Genomic DNA, 15486 nt, shown 5'->3' with positions numbered 1-15486 from the left:
GTCAGCGCCTCTGCACCTCAGGCACTGGCAGCATCACCATACAGGGATGCATACTATACCTCACTGAGCCAGTCCAGAACCCTTCCTACCCCACATCCGTGCCATGTCCCGCTCTGCCTTCCCCACTTCCGCAGCATCGCCCGGCTCTGCTACTGTCTCTCCCCTCAGGCCACCGAAAGCCTCATCCACACATTTATCACATCTAGACTTCCTGCTTGTCGGCCTTCTCAACTCTTCCTTCCACAAGAACTTTGCAGCTCATTTCCTCTCCCACATCAGGCTCCGCGACCTTATCATCCTCATGCGGCTCCATTGGCTCCTCATCGCCCAGAGGGTAGAGTTCAAAATCCTCATCCTCGCCTCCACGCCCTCCATGGCTTGGCTCCTTCCTACTTCTGTGACCCGATGACCCCATATCAACCTGTCGGCTCCCTCTGCTCAGCAGCTCCTGCCTGCTCCACGTCCTCCGCCCGGCTCACCCTACCAAATTGACGGTCGGATCTACAACCTCTCTGACCCCACCATTTGGAACTCCTTCCCACAGTCCCTTTGCCTTGCTCCTTCCCTTGCCTCCTTCAAGGCACGTCTCAAGACCCTCCTCTTTGACTGCGCGTTCAGCCACCCTCCTACCCCTATCTTCCCTGCCCTCCATGCCCCCTGATCCCAACCCTCTGATCAGGTACAATTCCCTGACTGTCCAGCATTCTTCCCACTGAGCTCCTGTTAACCCTGCAAGCCAAATAATAATAATAATAATAATAATAATCCTTGCATTTGGTATAGCGCTTTTCACGTCGGGAGGACGTCCCAAAGCGCTTCACAGAAGACACTGTAAAGTGAATTGACTGTATATTTGTGGGCGAACGCGGCAGCCAATTGCGCACAGCAATGTCCCACAGTCGTAGATTGAAAATGACCAATTTATTGTTTTTTTGTTTTGGAGGGATTATTATTAGGCGTGAGGAGTAAGGAAACTTGCCCAAGGTTTCGCCCTGACCTGCCGGGAATTGAACTCAGGTCTCTCACTTGCAAAGCGAGTGCTCTAACCACTGAGCTACAGGACTCCACAGGTAGCCCTAACAGGTAGGGTGGTCCTAGCTGGAATGTAGTAAAAAGGTTTGCCAGGTAATGCTTTCAATGGCAAAATGTGCTCTTTTAGTTGGTTAGAATCCAGCAGTCTCCGAACTGTTTGCTTTGGGTAATCTTAAGCATGGTGATGGATTTCCGCATATGTCAGGCTTTGTCACAATTTTGGTTATACTGTGTGCCAGATAACACCTGGGTATTCTTAGCTCCTCCTGAACACACCAGCAATCTGTATTTTCTCTGACTGTCTGACCAGCCTCAAATTGGACAAATAAGCTAAACTAGATTTTCATTTAGTTGTTACAAATTTCACTCCACTGCAATTCATCTTCACCGAGGTGGAAAAACAACTAACTGCACATGTCCATTAAAATTAGGATCAATTATAGTTTATTAATAGAATAATTGACATTTTTAACACATTTAAAATGAAGTCATCTCATGGAACTGAAATAGTATAAAACAAGAATTTGTTCGGTAAATTGTATTTTTGTATAAGATTACCCAGTTGAATCGTAACCAATTCTGGATTGAATTTACTGTTTTCTGAATTGCAGAGACATTCTTTCAAGCTGTTACCCTCTCTCTCCCTCTGTTTTTGATGAGTCTCTTTAAACTAGTTTTCTTTGAAGCAGTTGTTCATTTTTCCACAAGACATTAAAAATAAATATAACGTCAAAGCATGTTACACATTAAACATATTTCTACTTCAAAGCTTTTTGCTACATTGCACCATCTCTATTTTGACTACAAAGCACCAAACACAATTGATTAACAGATGAAACTTAAGACCTGGAATCCCATTTACCCCTACTCAATGTAATGTTTTTTTTGTTTTCGCTGGCCTGCATTTTTTGAAGCGATGATAGAGCCAGTATGCACATTTTGCATGTTTTCTGTAAGTAAATGCAGATTCATTGTGTGAACCATGACATAAGGAAGACTGAAGTTACTGTGAAACTATTGCAATTGTGACTTCACTAGAAACTTGTCTTGATCCATTATAATATATTGGATGGAATATAAAAGTGGTTGACTCCCTTGTTAGTATGTAATCTAATTACGTTGTTCATGGTTATATCTGAAGAGCAGCGTGAAAGACGTTCTATTGTATCTCGACCTTGCATTAGTAGTCAGAAATAGGATTATCCAGGCATTCACCAGGGAAAGCGGAATTCCAGATTTGAAGATAGGAGAACGAGGTGTAATTCTGTGTCACTGAGAGGATTGGATCAGAGATTAAAATTGTGACCATGAGAGGGTTAGGAAGAGGAGACTTTTATTTTTAAAGGCTGTGTTTTTTGTGTTGTACTGTTAAGCAGGTGGGCTGATATTTGCCAATCGCCTTCTGGAGCCAGTTCCCATTGACTGTCCAATCTCTACGACACTGACTATGATTTTTTTCTCTGAAGTGATGAGCAGTAATTGCAGCATGCAGGAAGTCACCTCAGCAACGACCCAGAAGCTGCGCTTTTATCAGTGTAGAATGTGAGCTGATCAATTCCAGTGGCCAAATGATCCGCTGCAATTCTAATTAAGGGTCGCACAAGACCTCAGACTAAGCAGGACCATACTATACTGTTACTCTGTATTGGGGAAAATGGAAACTGCATCTTCATTTCTTTCCCAGTTTATCTGATGGTATTTCTGAGTAGACTTTGGGCTACTAATGGTTAAACCAATTGCTAAAGGGAAGTTGCAGCAAATAGCTGTTAAAATCTACCCTCTCAGTATATTGTAGGGTATGCTCAGCAGTGCAGTGCCTTTGTGGATCTCAGTTGGGTTTTGTGTATTTGATATATACACAAAAATGATATTGGCTGTTTACTGTCACGCACTATACAGAATGGTACCAGGCTTTCCCTGATGCAAGCGCACCATTTTGTATATTCTACAGATTTAGGCTTTCCCAAGTTCCAGTACATTCAGGCTTTTCACTTTTTGAAGCTTTGCAATATTTCTGCAAGAAGTTGAACTGAAAATCAATAGCTTCAGTCACACTACTTGCTTTAACTTTATTCCTCAGTATCTTTAGACACAATTTGAGTATCTTCTGCACACAGTTCTCAAGCTTATGCAGAGCAGTTTGGGTAGGGAAACCGTGTAAATTAAGTTGGTTACAAAATACTACAGTAATGTTTCATTCAAATGTTTTTCTACTGAGAATTTATTAAGATGGCTTAATTACTCTAGCTTTCAATCTACAGAGAGCTGCATTGTAATTTTAAAGAGATGTTAACACTGCAGAATGAATGCAGTATAATTAGTGTTGGCATATAAGTTATATGCTCATGAATATATGTGGCCTACAGCCTCAAACTGTCTAGAGGTCAACATTGTACAGTATTTATTTACCACTAATAAATGTTGTACTTGGTTAAAGAAGAAATATTGCTGAATATAAAATTGCTGCCAAAATGGAGTCTGCAATATCTTGATTAAATACCTGGTTCAAAGATTTTAATTGACAGGAATGTGCTTAGCATTAAGTCAATTATTTCAAGATATACTGAATATCAAATTAATTTTACGATTATTTCTTAAATGATTCAGAGTTGTATGTAATCTCCAGTCAATTTCAGGGTACTTAAAAGACATTAAAATGTTGTTGTATTCTGCGATTTTGGATTTTGTTTGAGTTATGGTCACATCACCATAATACTAAAGATTTATTTTGTTCAGATGGGTCTCTGATACATGTGGAAACATCATTATGCAAGAATATCTATTCTAGAGTTCCACATATGTTCCACATATGCCACCTATGCAAGGAAATTAGCTTCTGTCTAGAATGGAATGCACACTCTTTGGAGGCATGTACCCTGCTTATCTAACTAAGGAAAGTATTAAGCAGTGACATCCGAGGCTTTGGGACCACGTGTGTGTGTATGTCTCAACTAAACAAGCATGAGGGAAATTAACAGTGGTTCAAACTGATTTTACCTCATAGTATTCAAGTACTATAGAATTCATTGTACATTTTAGGGTCTCTGGTGCCTTAACTTTGTTTCCTATGTTCTCCAAAAAGATTTTGTGATCCCTAGAACTAGCAAATGAAAACTCTAAGCTCGCAGTAGGAATTGGAGATTCTAAAGCATGGCAAGGGGCTTTCACACGTTGAACCTGGCTGACAACCCCCCCACACCCCACCCACAAGTGCGTGCACTCCCAAAAATAGAGCATAGCATCACTCACTGAGCGCTTTGAGCGCTTGACAACATAATTGTAAGTTGTGCTGATATTTTGAAGAAAAATAAATAAACATTTAGATCCAAGAAAAGAACTGTAAAATAGTTTTATTTGGATTTCAGCTATATTTAGAGATTGGAGGAGCGAATACCCTTTGCTGAAATTGCTGCTTTTGGGTTGAAGAGTCTTCCCATTAAGACCCTCCCTGACAAAATGTTTCAAACCAGCACCATAGTGGGTATGATAGCCCAACTAGATAAGCAACAGGAAATTTACCAGTGGTGTATACTATTATCTGATTATGTTTCAGTGTTAAATTCTCTTGGTGACCGTTTTGGGCCACATGGCACCTTTAGTAATGCAGCTTTCAGCCACTTGTTTGGAAGTAAAGAACAGAATTCCAGGTGCCAACTTGCCTTAGTTGGTAGTACTCTTGCCACGGTAATGTTTGCCTGTTCAGGGGGGTCTTTGAGTACATTGGCAATATTCAAAAAAGAGTTTTCCTACCAGGGTACTGGACACTAGACACCCAGGTAAGATTGATCATTCACTTACTTTATGGTAATTTGTGGGACATTACTGTGTGCAGATTAGTTCCTGTGTTTGCATACAATATACTCACACTCCACTTTACAATAAATCCTGTAAGTGCTGTTGAGAAGTCCTTCTGATGTGAAAGCTGCTATATCAAATCCCAGAATTATTATAAATGACATTTTTCTCTGCAGTGAAAAAGCACTTCACAGTAATGAATTGAGACTAGGGATTTGATGGAGGGGAAGGGATTGAATCTGCATGTCTATTCTCATTATCACTATGAAATGTTGGTCACCGAATAAGAGTTACCACCCCCTTACGTTTTTTTAAAATTCTTTCAGCTTCTGAAGCACAGGTGAAAGTGGAGGACAAAAAAGGCCAGTCAAGCAGTCGCCCAACTTCTGCCAATTCTGGACAAAGTGTAAACTCTGATGCTAAACAAGGTATATGAAGGTTGATCCTATTAATTATGAAATAGTACAGAAGTATGACTTATAGTGAGTGATGAATGTAATTGGAAGCTCCATGTTCTCAGCAGATTTTGGTGGAGCCCAAGATTAACACATTAGGTCTTTCGGATTCGTAGGTGGAAAAAGTTCACCTGCTATGCCAATGTTAATATGTTCTGTACAGATTTCATCTGATTTGCTGAGGTCTATTGTAGAAATGTGATACGTAGTACTACTCTGATTGTCAAAATATAAAGTTTCTATAGATTTTTCAAAATTTTGCAGAAGTGGAATATTTTATACTTTTGCTTACATCTAGAAACACTGTATTTGTGTTTGATCTACAGAATTGCATGCTCTTAAAGTTGATGACAAACAAAGACTAGCCAAGGAAAGGAGAGAAGAACGACAAAAGCAGCTGGGTAAGGAAATAACATTAGTACTCGGGTTATATTTTGCTGGCCTTAAAAATGGAATAAAAGCAAGTATATAATCGGAAGAATATATTAAAACAATTACAATGTTATAAACATTTACACATATAATTTGTAATATTATCAGATTCCTGGACTGCTCCAATGAAGTAGCTGTTATGTACATCGCTGCAGCAGCTTTTTTTATGTGAAAGAGGCCGTTGTTTTGAAATGGAACTGATAAAAGTTTCCTGACCCTGGAAAAACACAGCTTTGGCTATTTTAGTTGAGGATGATAATCGTTGTGTGCATATCTGTAATAATTTGCCTAAGTACCTTAGATTGCTTTCACTTAATGCATGTTTATTGAAAGATCAAGGCACAACTAAAAATAATAATAATCCTTGCATTTGATATAGCGACCCATCACGTCTTCGAGACATCTCAAAGCTCTTCACAAAACGTAAAATGAAATGACTGTATATTTTGTGTGTGAAATGCGGCAGCCAATTGCCCACAAATAGTTGTGGATTTAGTGACCAATTTTTTTTTAAGGAATTATTACCCCCGAAAAAGTGATCCGCCATTCGACTAACAACCGGGTTCTTACTTACTGCTAGGTAAACAGAGACGTGTGGAGTAAGGAAGCTTACCCAACATTTCGCCCTGCTGGGAATCAAACCCAGGTCTCTTGCTTGCGAGGCGAGTGCTCTGACCACCGAGCTACAGGACTCTAGGATCTAGCATTTGATCTCAATTTGTTGAAATCTGATGTGAAAAATCCTTGCAACATGAAGCTAATCATATGTAATGCAGAATTTTTAAACTAGAGGAAATACAACTTTTTAAAATTGTACATGATTTTTTTCTTTTGTTCAGTACCACTGGTTGTAATCGTGATTCTGTTTTATTATTATTTAGTTGCAAGGGACATATTGTTGCTGGAAAAAGAGGAAAAGGCAAGGCAGCACTATGAAAGACAGCTTGTAGAACGGAAGAAGAAAATTCAAGAACAGCGATTAAAAGAAGAGAAACGGCGTGCTGCTGTAGAAGAAAAACGGAGGCAAAGACTTGAAGAAGAAAAGGTATATTTTTGGGAAAAAATAGGATAAATGGGTTTAACATCTGTTTGAAAGATGTTTTAAAAGGTATAACTAGGTAACAAAACTAACTATTTCATATACATTTCTGTTTTTAAACAAATCAAGTCATATCTAACATGAACCATTGTACTAAAATTCTCCTGCTTAAATACCATGCAAAATGGCATATGTTTACCCAAAAAGTGTTACATGGAGTTGCTAAATTTGAATTCAAACTTTTAGTTGCCCTATTTCCAGCCAGATCTGCACAAGGTAATTTGATCTGCCAGCGGATCGATTGCATGATTCTTGCTCTCTAATTTAAATCCCTCTGTGGTCTTGCCCTAGCCTACCTTCACGTTTACCAACCCGGGCATTCACTCTGCCGACATCAGCCTCTCCATGTCCCCAATGCTATCCTCTCTGACACCAGCAGACAGACTTTCAGCCATTTGGCGTCCGCTTTCTGGAACTCTATTCCCAGGTCCTTCAACTTGTTCCTTCCCTCTTCCTTTTCAAGGGGAAGGAAGGAACAAGTTGAAGGACCTGGGAATGGCTTAGGCCTATTTATCAATGGTTGTATGGCCACTTAGATTGCAGTACTTATATGATGTACTTGGGTATTATAGGCCAACTACAGTGTGTATCAAAACTCGTGAATTCCTAATTTTCTAGAGGTTGTAGGGCTTCTGTCAGTTCAGTTCAATGTACAATCCCTTTCTGATTCCAAAACCTGGAGACTGGTACATCTTGAAATTAACTGGACAATTTACATGTATCTCAGGACCAAACATATCACTAAAACATCTATTATTTGAGATGTTAAAACCAAGATTCTGTCTGCCTGTTCAGTTGAATGTTTAAGATTCTATGATAAAATTCAAAAACCAAATAAAGTTTATCATGGTGTCCAGGCCTACAATCCCTTCAATGAATTTGGTTATTCTCCTTGTGTTTTTTGTACAAATGGCTGTCATGTTTGCCAACCAGAACTGTCACGACACCTGCCTATGATTACCAGAAGTGTTTAGAGAAGTTTTGGTATGAGTTGCTATGGAAATGGGAATTAATTCCTTCTAATGAACATCTGTTTGGATTCTTGAATTAGTGCATTAAACTATCCCTCAGTAAACCCCTTTACTGTACAACTCAAAGGTGATGTTTGTATACTGACAGATTAAACAAAAAATATAGGACTAAATTAATATACGCCAATGCAGAGCTTTTACAACTTTTTTTTCATATCTTCAGGTGCTGAAGTTCATCATCCATGAAGCAAGTTCAAATACTGGTCCTTGAATAAGTGTTGCATTAGTTAATGCGCTACATTAGTTAACATAAGATTTATTTTTTCAAAAAAGGAACGACATGAAGCAGTTGTACGTCGTACAATCGAGAGGAGTCAGAGGGCAAAACAGAAGCAAAACAGATGGTCTTGGGGCGGAGCACTACAAAGAAACACAACCATCAACCGAGATGGTAAATGTTATAAGACTCAAGAAAAAGGGTCATTTCTGTTGAATTTATATGAAAATTAAATAGCTAAATGGAGTGAACATTGTTATTGTCTTGAAACCATTTTGGATGAGTGTTGCGTGATGGAGGTTCAAAATTCACGATAAAAATTAATAATTTTGGAAAATCTTTTTATTTAAAACTGATATACTTGTAATCGTTTCTGCCAAATATTTCTGAATGTAATTGACTTTTGTATTAGAGGTTTATCTTGAGTAAGTCAGCCTTTTTGAAGTAAAACATTTTGAATTGGGTGCATTCCCTTGTCATGCGGATTATGATGAGAAGCAAAGTAGCCTATATTGGATCTTGCTGTTCTTCCATAAAACAGAATCTATAGAAACCAGTCATCGGAATAAGTCTTCATGAGGGAAACTTCTCTAAAGTATTATCTTGCACTAAATGTATTATCTTAAATGATCAATGAAGATGCTTGAAGAATTTTTTTTATATCTAGTTTAATATGTGTGTATATTAAGCAGTTAATGAAAATGGTTACATACAATTTGTTACTTCTACTGCCTATTTTCTGTGCACTTTAAATCTCAAACGTTTTAATTTCTGTGTGTTGCCCGCTTTTGCTTTTGGGCTGTTCCAATCATGGTGTTTTCTTTTCCTTTGCTGCAAATCCATTATCGTTTTGCATCTGTTCCTTTCTTGTCCAGGTGATTTTGTTGAATCTTCCTACTCCTATCTCGATTTAGCAGGCCTTGAGCACCACTTAAGAAATGAAGCTGGTGCTTGTAAAGATGGTACATGAACAGCATAATCCATATTTTTCATCTTTTCATAAATAGGTTTATTTCTCCCTAATTAATCCCTTAATCTGATTTGCATGTTTTAAATGTCAGCACATACCCTAGTTTACAGCTAGAAGTAACTATTCAAGTCTCAATATAATTTAATGCTGTAGGTTGGTTTGTAGAGTTGGTCGCAGTGTTTAACAATGATCCAAAACAGAGAGTGTGACGTTACATTAATACACTGTCAAAATCAAATATATCCACATGAACTAGGAAATCTTGAATTAATTTAAATTGGATTAGAGTAAAATACAAGTAGAAATGCATACAAGAATAGAATATTCTGTAAATAATGGGACTTGAGGATTATCCATATTACTACCAGAATACGTATTCTGTATGTAATGCATTTAATAAACCCTAAAGTGAAATTAATGCAGATATTAAATCAACTGAATTTTAGAGCTTCCTAATTTAGTTGGAATGCAAAATTCATTATTTCTACATGGCTTGTAGTCAAATGATACTTCGGCCAAATTGTTTTTGTTACCAGTTAACAATACTTTTTTTAAGATAGAAGCTCAATAAAATCATTTGAAAATGTCTTGTACCGCTGCTTAATTCCACAAGCTGACCTATAGGAAATGCATGCTTCACGACTTTCCTGTCTTGCTGTCAACTGAAATATTGCAGTTGGTTTCTCACATAGCTTTAATATTAGCAACGAAAGCTATAATACTGTCCACAGGCAGTCAACTGCAGATATTTGCATTTGTTTTAGATGCAGACAGGCGGTCAGTATCCACAATGAACCTTTCGAAACATGTTGATCCTGTCATTAACAAGCGACTCTCATCCTCATCAGCAACATTATTAAATTCTCCAGACAGAGGTACTGTTTCTGAATTGTTTTCCTTTTTTGTAGAGAAATACAAACCCAAGCCAAGTCAGTACATTACAAGGTACAATGTAATGTATTTTTTCTTTGCACAGAAACTCAAATATCAGAAGTGGAAGTAGGAGAAATCCCTTAGTGGGATAAATCCTTGTAAATTTTATTTTCACTGACCTAGAAGTTGCATGCTAAACATAATATCCTTACTGTTGCACAGAGAACAGGTTATGGGTTTTTATTTTCCTGCAGACAGTTATTGTTTCAATTGTAGGAATAAAGATCCTGGTTTTGGCTTTGCGGAAAAAATTCAGATTTAATATCGTACTGCAGATATATTCTAATAGTCTGAGCCCCGACTAATTTAGTTCCATAATGTAAAAAAAAATCCAATGTAAGAAATGGAATGATATCTTCCCCTTCTGCATTTTTCATCTTTATATCACTTTTGTTTGTACATAAACATGTTTTAAGTTTTTATTCAATTTGTAACTTAGCATTTAATCACTTTATGTTTTCAAAGCGTTCGAACAAATGGTTATAAAATGGATTTATAAGTTCAGTGCTACTTATTTATACATTAAATTGATTTATTTCTGCAGGTTGAATGTGTATATCTATTCAATCAAAAATGTGTTTAGTCCTTCATAACAGTTTTGTAGAGTATTGGCTTAGCACAGAAGCATATCCCTTTTACAGCTGCTTGTCTCTTGTGCCTCCCCCAAACAACCAACAACGGGAATTTTATTTGTTCATTAACATTTTCTTTCTAGACTTCTAGAATCTTTTCAGATATTATGATTTCCCAAGAAAATCCAGAAGATATGGTAGAGGGAGAGTGGGGTAAAATGCTAGATTAATCGGATATTTGATTTTTGTACAGCACTCAAGAAAAGGATTGCATATTTTCTCAAATGCTCTCCTAAGCCACGCTCAACATCTACACGAAACAAGTTCAGTGCAGAAACTAAACCAGGTGTTTCTATGGAAGACTTGTGACTTGCATATTTATAGAAAACGCTTTGCATTATTCATTTAGTTGTGAAACTGTCTGGAAGGCATTTGCTTTTTAGTATGCATTTTCTCCACTGTGATCAGCTAGTAACATTTTTGTCCTCCCAAAATAATAGTCATTTTTTAAAAATGTAATAATAAAGTTTTATTTAAGACACAAAAGAATCTGCCCAACGATTCAATTAGTCATACTACTGCCTGTGAAATGGAGTTGTACAAGCTTGAAGCTCCCATTCTTTGTTAATTTAGCTGTACTCGGAAAGGCTGGCTAGAATTGGCCCTGGTACACTGGACTAGATAGGTTATAAACCATCCAGTTTCTTCTGTTTGAGTGGTTTGGGTTTGGCCTAGATTGTCAGGTTTGTTGCTGATGCTGCTGGGCTTGTAGGTGAAGGATGAGCACTTAACTATGTACTGAAGAAAGGTTTCATGGGAACTGAAGCAGCTTAAATTGGTGTTTTAAAGAGATAATAAAAAAAATTCAAATGACATTTCAAATATTTGTCCTGCATAAAGCATTTAAACTGTTTTACCCTATAGTTGTTTGGTGAAGTAAACATAAAATACATTTCATTTTTAATGTGAATAATCTTTTTTTAAACCACAATTTGGAGCACCATTAGTGGGTGATAAATAAGACCATTTGTAGTGTTAGATGAAGAGCTGTAGTATTCCTAACATTTCAGACTTTATTATACACAAAGTCACTCTGCACATCCAGATCTGGCTCCATCTTCCATCTAGTCTTGAAAAGAAATTTGTATCTTGTAAATGCTACAAAGCTTTTTTTTAATATTCATTTGGTTGTAAATGATGTGAACATATTTGGAATTAAAACAAAATACAGGAATCTTAAGGTAATCATTTAAAGTTATGTAAACCTTGGCATTTATGCTCCTACTCATAGAAGTCGGCAGCTTAATTGCTTACCAACCATGGTTATTAGCGACAAGTTATGTTTCTGACAGTTTACGGTCGTTTTACACTAACACAAAAACTAAGTGGAATATAATAAAAAATAATCCTTGCATTTTGATATAGCACTTTTCACGTCTTCTAGATGGCTCAAAGCGCTTCACAAACTATACTGTAAAGTGAATTGACTGTATATTTGTGGGCGCACTGTGGCAGTCAATTGCAGACAGCGGTGTCCCATAAACAGTCGTGGATTGAAGTGACCAATTTATTATTGTGTTTTTTTTCTTGAGGGATTATTATCAGGTGTTTGGAGTAAGGAAACTTGCCCAAGGTTTCACCCTGCCGGAAATCAAACCCAGGTCTCTCGCTTGCGAGGCGAGTGCTCTAACCACTGAGCTACAGATTCCAATTAATCTTCTAAGGTTTCCAGAATTGTTTTCACCTTCTCACCCTACAGTAAATTCCCTTCAGTATGTTCTATATATTAAATTCCAGAAAATCATAGTTTGTGAAAAATAAATGTTCTGTTTTGCACATAATTATGCAACAACTGAGCGTGTAACTCTTTTATACAAGCTAAATATTGATCCACTCTTAATGCTCAGATCATTCAAAATAAAAATGGTTAGTGCATCTGCTAAATACAGTTCGTGTGATATTCGTGTGGTAGGCACTCGGTATTCATTTTGGATTGTGACCCATTTTATGGTACATGTGAGCACCCTTTTATAACTCTGGATTTGTTGTATGATTGGCTTTAGTTTTGAATTTTTTCTTAATCCATCATATTGCATTGGAAAAGGATTTGGTTTCCAAACCAGTTTCACATTGTAATGTAAATAAAAACGTTTAAGCACAATTTTTGGAAGGCTTGTACCTGGCAATTTTAAGGACATGCATAATCTCTTTATTTTACCCTGCACACAACTAAGCTTATTTTGGATGTGTTTAAAATAGTATCCTTTCAGACATTTGGATGTTTGAAAGGACTTGCATTTTTATGATTTGATTATGAAAATGTCCTCTGTGACACATTTGCTAAATTGATCTACAGTTCTTTAATCTGCTATGGTAGCTGATCTCTAATATTGAATTGGTTAGCAAAATTGCATTGCCATTATGTTGGTCTTAAAAAGCATGGCTGTAGAGTTTTATTTTCACTGCTTTTCTTCAATACGTCAAACTACCCATCGAACTGCCACTACTTCGTCGACATATTGCTGAATATTAACATACTGTAATACTTTTTTTTGCAGCACTTAAAACAATGGATCCATTGAACACTAATGCGCTTTTGTTCTTTTTAACTCTGCAAGTAACCAGGTTTATTCTGCCGTTGAACACAACCACTCTGCTTAATTCTAACGTGCATGCCTTTATATTTCTTTCAAAGAAATTTATTGTATTACATGTTGTCTTAACATTTTCCCGTTCTATTTTAAGTAGTTCGACGTTTGCAGCTCAGTCCCTGGGAGAGCAACATTGTTACTCGTCTTCTGACCCCAACTCACTCGTTCCTAGCTCGGAGTAGAAGTACTGCTGCTTTGTCTGGAAATGGTCAGGATTCAGGTAACTTACTTTTTATAATTTGTTTCAACCATTTCTAACTTATGAAGGTCAGAATTCTCCATTCATACATTGCCAAGCTGCTCAGAGCCAATACATGTAAACGAAAAAGCTTTCTATGTAATCCTTGTTTAGCCTTTGCATAATGTTCTTTATAGCAATTTGGTTATAACACAGTTGCATTGTGGACCCCATTCACTCCACACACATCAGACAGCAATGAAATTTGTAAAAATGATGCATTTTGCTGTTAATCAATGTATTAATGGCCAAATAATTGTCTTGTATGCATAATTCTATCAGTTGTGACTTTATGAAAAGAATGTAATTATTTTGTTATCCATTTCCTCGAGTACTTGTATTGATTGAAGTTCACTATTAGAAAGTATTTGGAAATGTTTTGAATTTCATGTTATCCATGTTTGCATGGAATTTTTCCTTTAGGACATTTAATTCAAGACATTTTTTTCAAATGCTAGTTATATTAGTATTGAACAAAATGTTTGTTTGGTTTTGCTTTGGAGGGGTAGCGGAGAATCCTCCATTCTGCTCCTCTCAGTTGGTATGCTACTAGTTTTCCAGATCAGGAATGATCCATTTTTTTTACTGCTCTGTACTGAGCTAGTTGATCTTGGGAGTGCAGTGGTGATGAGAAAGGTTGAGCATTCAACTGGTCTTTGGTCCTGGGATAAGCTGAATTAAAATCATCAAGATTTCTGTTCCTCTTCATTATCTAGTTGTGTCCTCATTTCAACTCCATTTGAAACTGCCTTACAACCAAATCGCATGAAAAGCTCTCTTCCCTCACATTTAGTCCTTGACCAAGACAGCTTTTCTTCACTTTAACAAGCTATGGCTTCCTCACTAAAATTTCTAGTATTTGATTTTGTTTTTTAAAATTAGGTTTTGCTCAAAAATATCTCTTCCTCTCTGAATAATATTTCACCCATTAATTTCTCCTTGTACCTCTACTTTCCTGAAATGGGTAATTTGTGGAGGAAAATCATTTACACTTCATTTATATACACATAAAATTGACTGAGTCATCACAAATTTGCACCAACCACTGCTTAATAGGTTAAGAATATAGTTTGTATGTAGTATTTAAAAAGCTGAAGTACGTCTGATGGAAGAGGCTGGTTAATTTATCCATCCAGCTGTTTTTGGTTAAATTAGCGCAGATCTAAGCTTATAATGGAACTTCCTATTGTAAACTCACAGCAACCATCAAGCTCAATCATATACAGTGATAAAGTAATCGCCTTCTAGATCTCCAAGTTCCCCAGATGTATACAACATCCAGGTTTTATACATCCATATATTCCTATATTGTCCAAGCTTTGAAGACACTATGCTCCACACACTTCTGTCTTACTTTTTTAATCCCTTGGATTTATAAATAAATGAAGTGTGATATTCCTATTCTCTTAAAAGGAGTTTGAAATTCCCTTCTTATCCCCTGATAGATTTCCAGTCTGCACAAACAAAGGGGGAGGGGATGGATCTAATCAATTTGATGCATGTTTCATTTCAACAGCTATGCCTAACTCAAAATATTTATAAAGCAGTATTAAAATTAACCTGAACTTTTCATCTGCTTTAGTGCTACAATATTCTTTCTACTTTCTGCCCCCTTTTTTAAACAAATTACAGCAAAAACGTTTTATTCTTTTCTAACTAACTTCACCATGATTTATGGGATTAGTTTGTCTCCCCATCATCCTAGAATGGAGAAGTACTCTGTTTGAAAAATAGAATTAACTCAAACTGGATCTATTTTTGGAGAGGGAGGGTTAATCAATATTCAAGGCTTCTGAACTTGCCTATCTAACTTCTCAAGTGAAATGATTTGCTTCTTTATTAGATTCTCTGCTTATTAGATTCCTTAATAGTTCCAGATAGAGAATTGATATACTACTTTAATTGGTTATCCTGGAGGTAACAGTGGTAAATTGCATGGAATGCTTCAAGGTGAGAAGGGAACGCAAACACAATTGACTTCCTCTCCTCCTAGCCTCCACTTGCTCCCTCCTGCCATACAAATAAGAAATTACAATTTTTTATCAAGTCAGTTCCATAAAC

General features: G+C 36.8%; 1 protein-coding gene across 12 annotated transcripts in view; it reads left to right on the top strand.

The window, feature by feature from the left end:
* map7b (microtubule-associated protein 7b) overlaps nt 1-15486 on the top strand; it is a 90500-nt gene that overhangs the window by 53363 nt on the left and 21651 nt on the right. For 5 of the 12 annotated variants that reach the window (XM_042332950.1, XM_042332947.1, XM_042332948.1 and 2 more), the window contains 8 exons: nt 5154-5255; nt 5609-5683; nt 6596-6759; nt 8118-8235; nt 8937-9023; nt 9796-9906; nt 10790-10882; nt 13282-13407. In XM_042332950.1, coding sequence (XP_042188884.1) covers nt 5154-5255; nt 5609-5683; nt 6596-6759; nt 8118-8235; nt 8937-9023; nt 9796-9906; nt 10790-10882; nt 13282-13407 — 876 coding nt within the window. The remainder of the gene's footprint in view (nt 1-5153; nt 5256-5608; nt 5684-6595; nt 6760-8117; nt 8236-8936; nt 9024-9795; nt 9907-10789; nt 10883-13281; nt 13408-15486) is intronic. The other 7 variants (XM_042332945.1, XM_042332949.1, XM_042332952.1 and 4 more) reach the window with 7 other exon arrangements.

The sequence above is a fragment of the Callorhinchus milii genome, unplaced genomic scaffold, assembly GCF_018977255.1.
Source record: "Callorhinchus milii isolate IMCB2004 unplaced genomic scaffold, IMCB_Cmil_1.0 Scaffold3, whole genome shotgun sequence".
NCBI classification, from domain to species: Eukaryota; Metazoa; Chordata; class Chondrichthyes; order Chimaeriformes; family Callorhinchidae; genus Callorhinchus; species Callorhinchus milii.
This window is presented reverse-complemented; position numbering and strand designations above follow the sequence as displayed.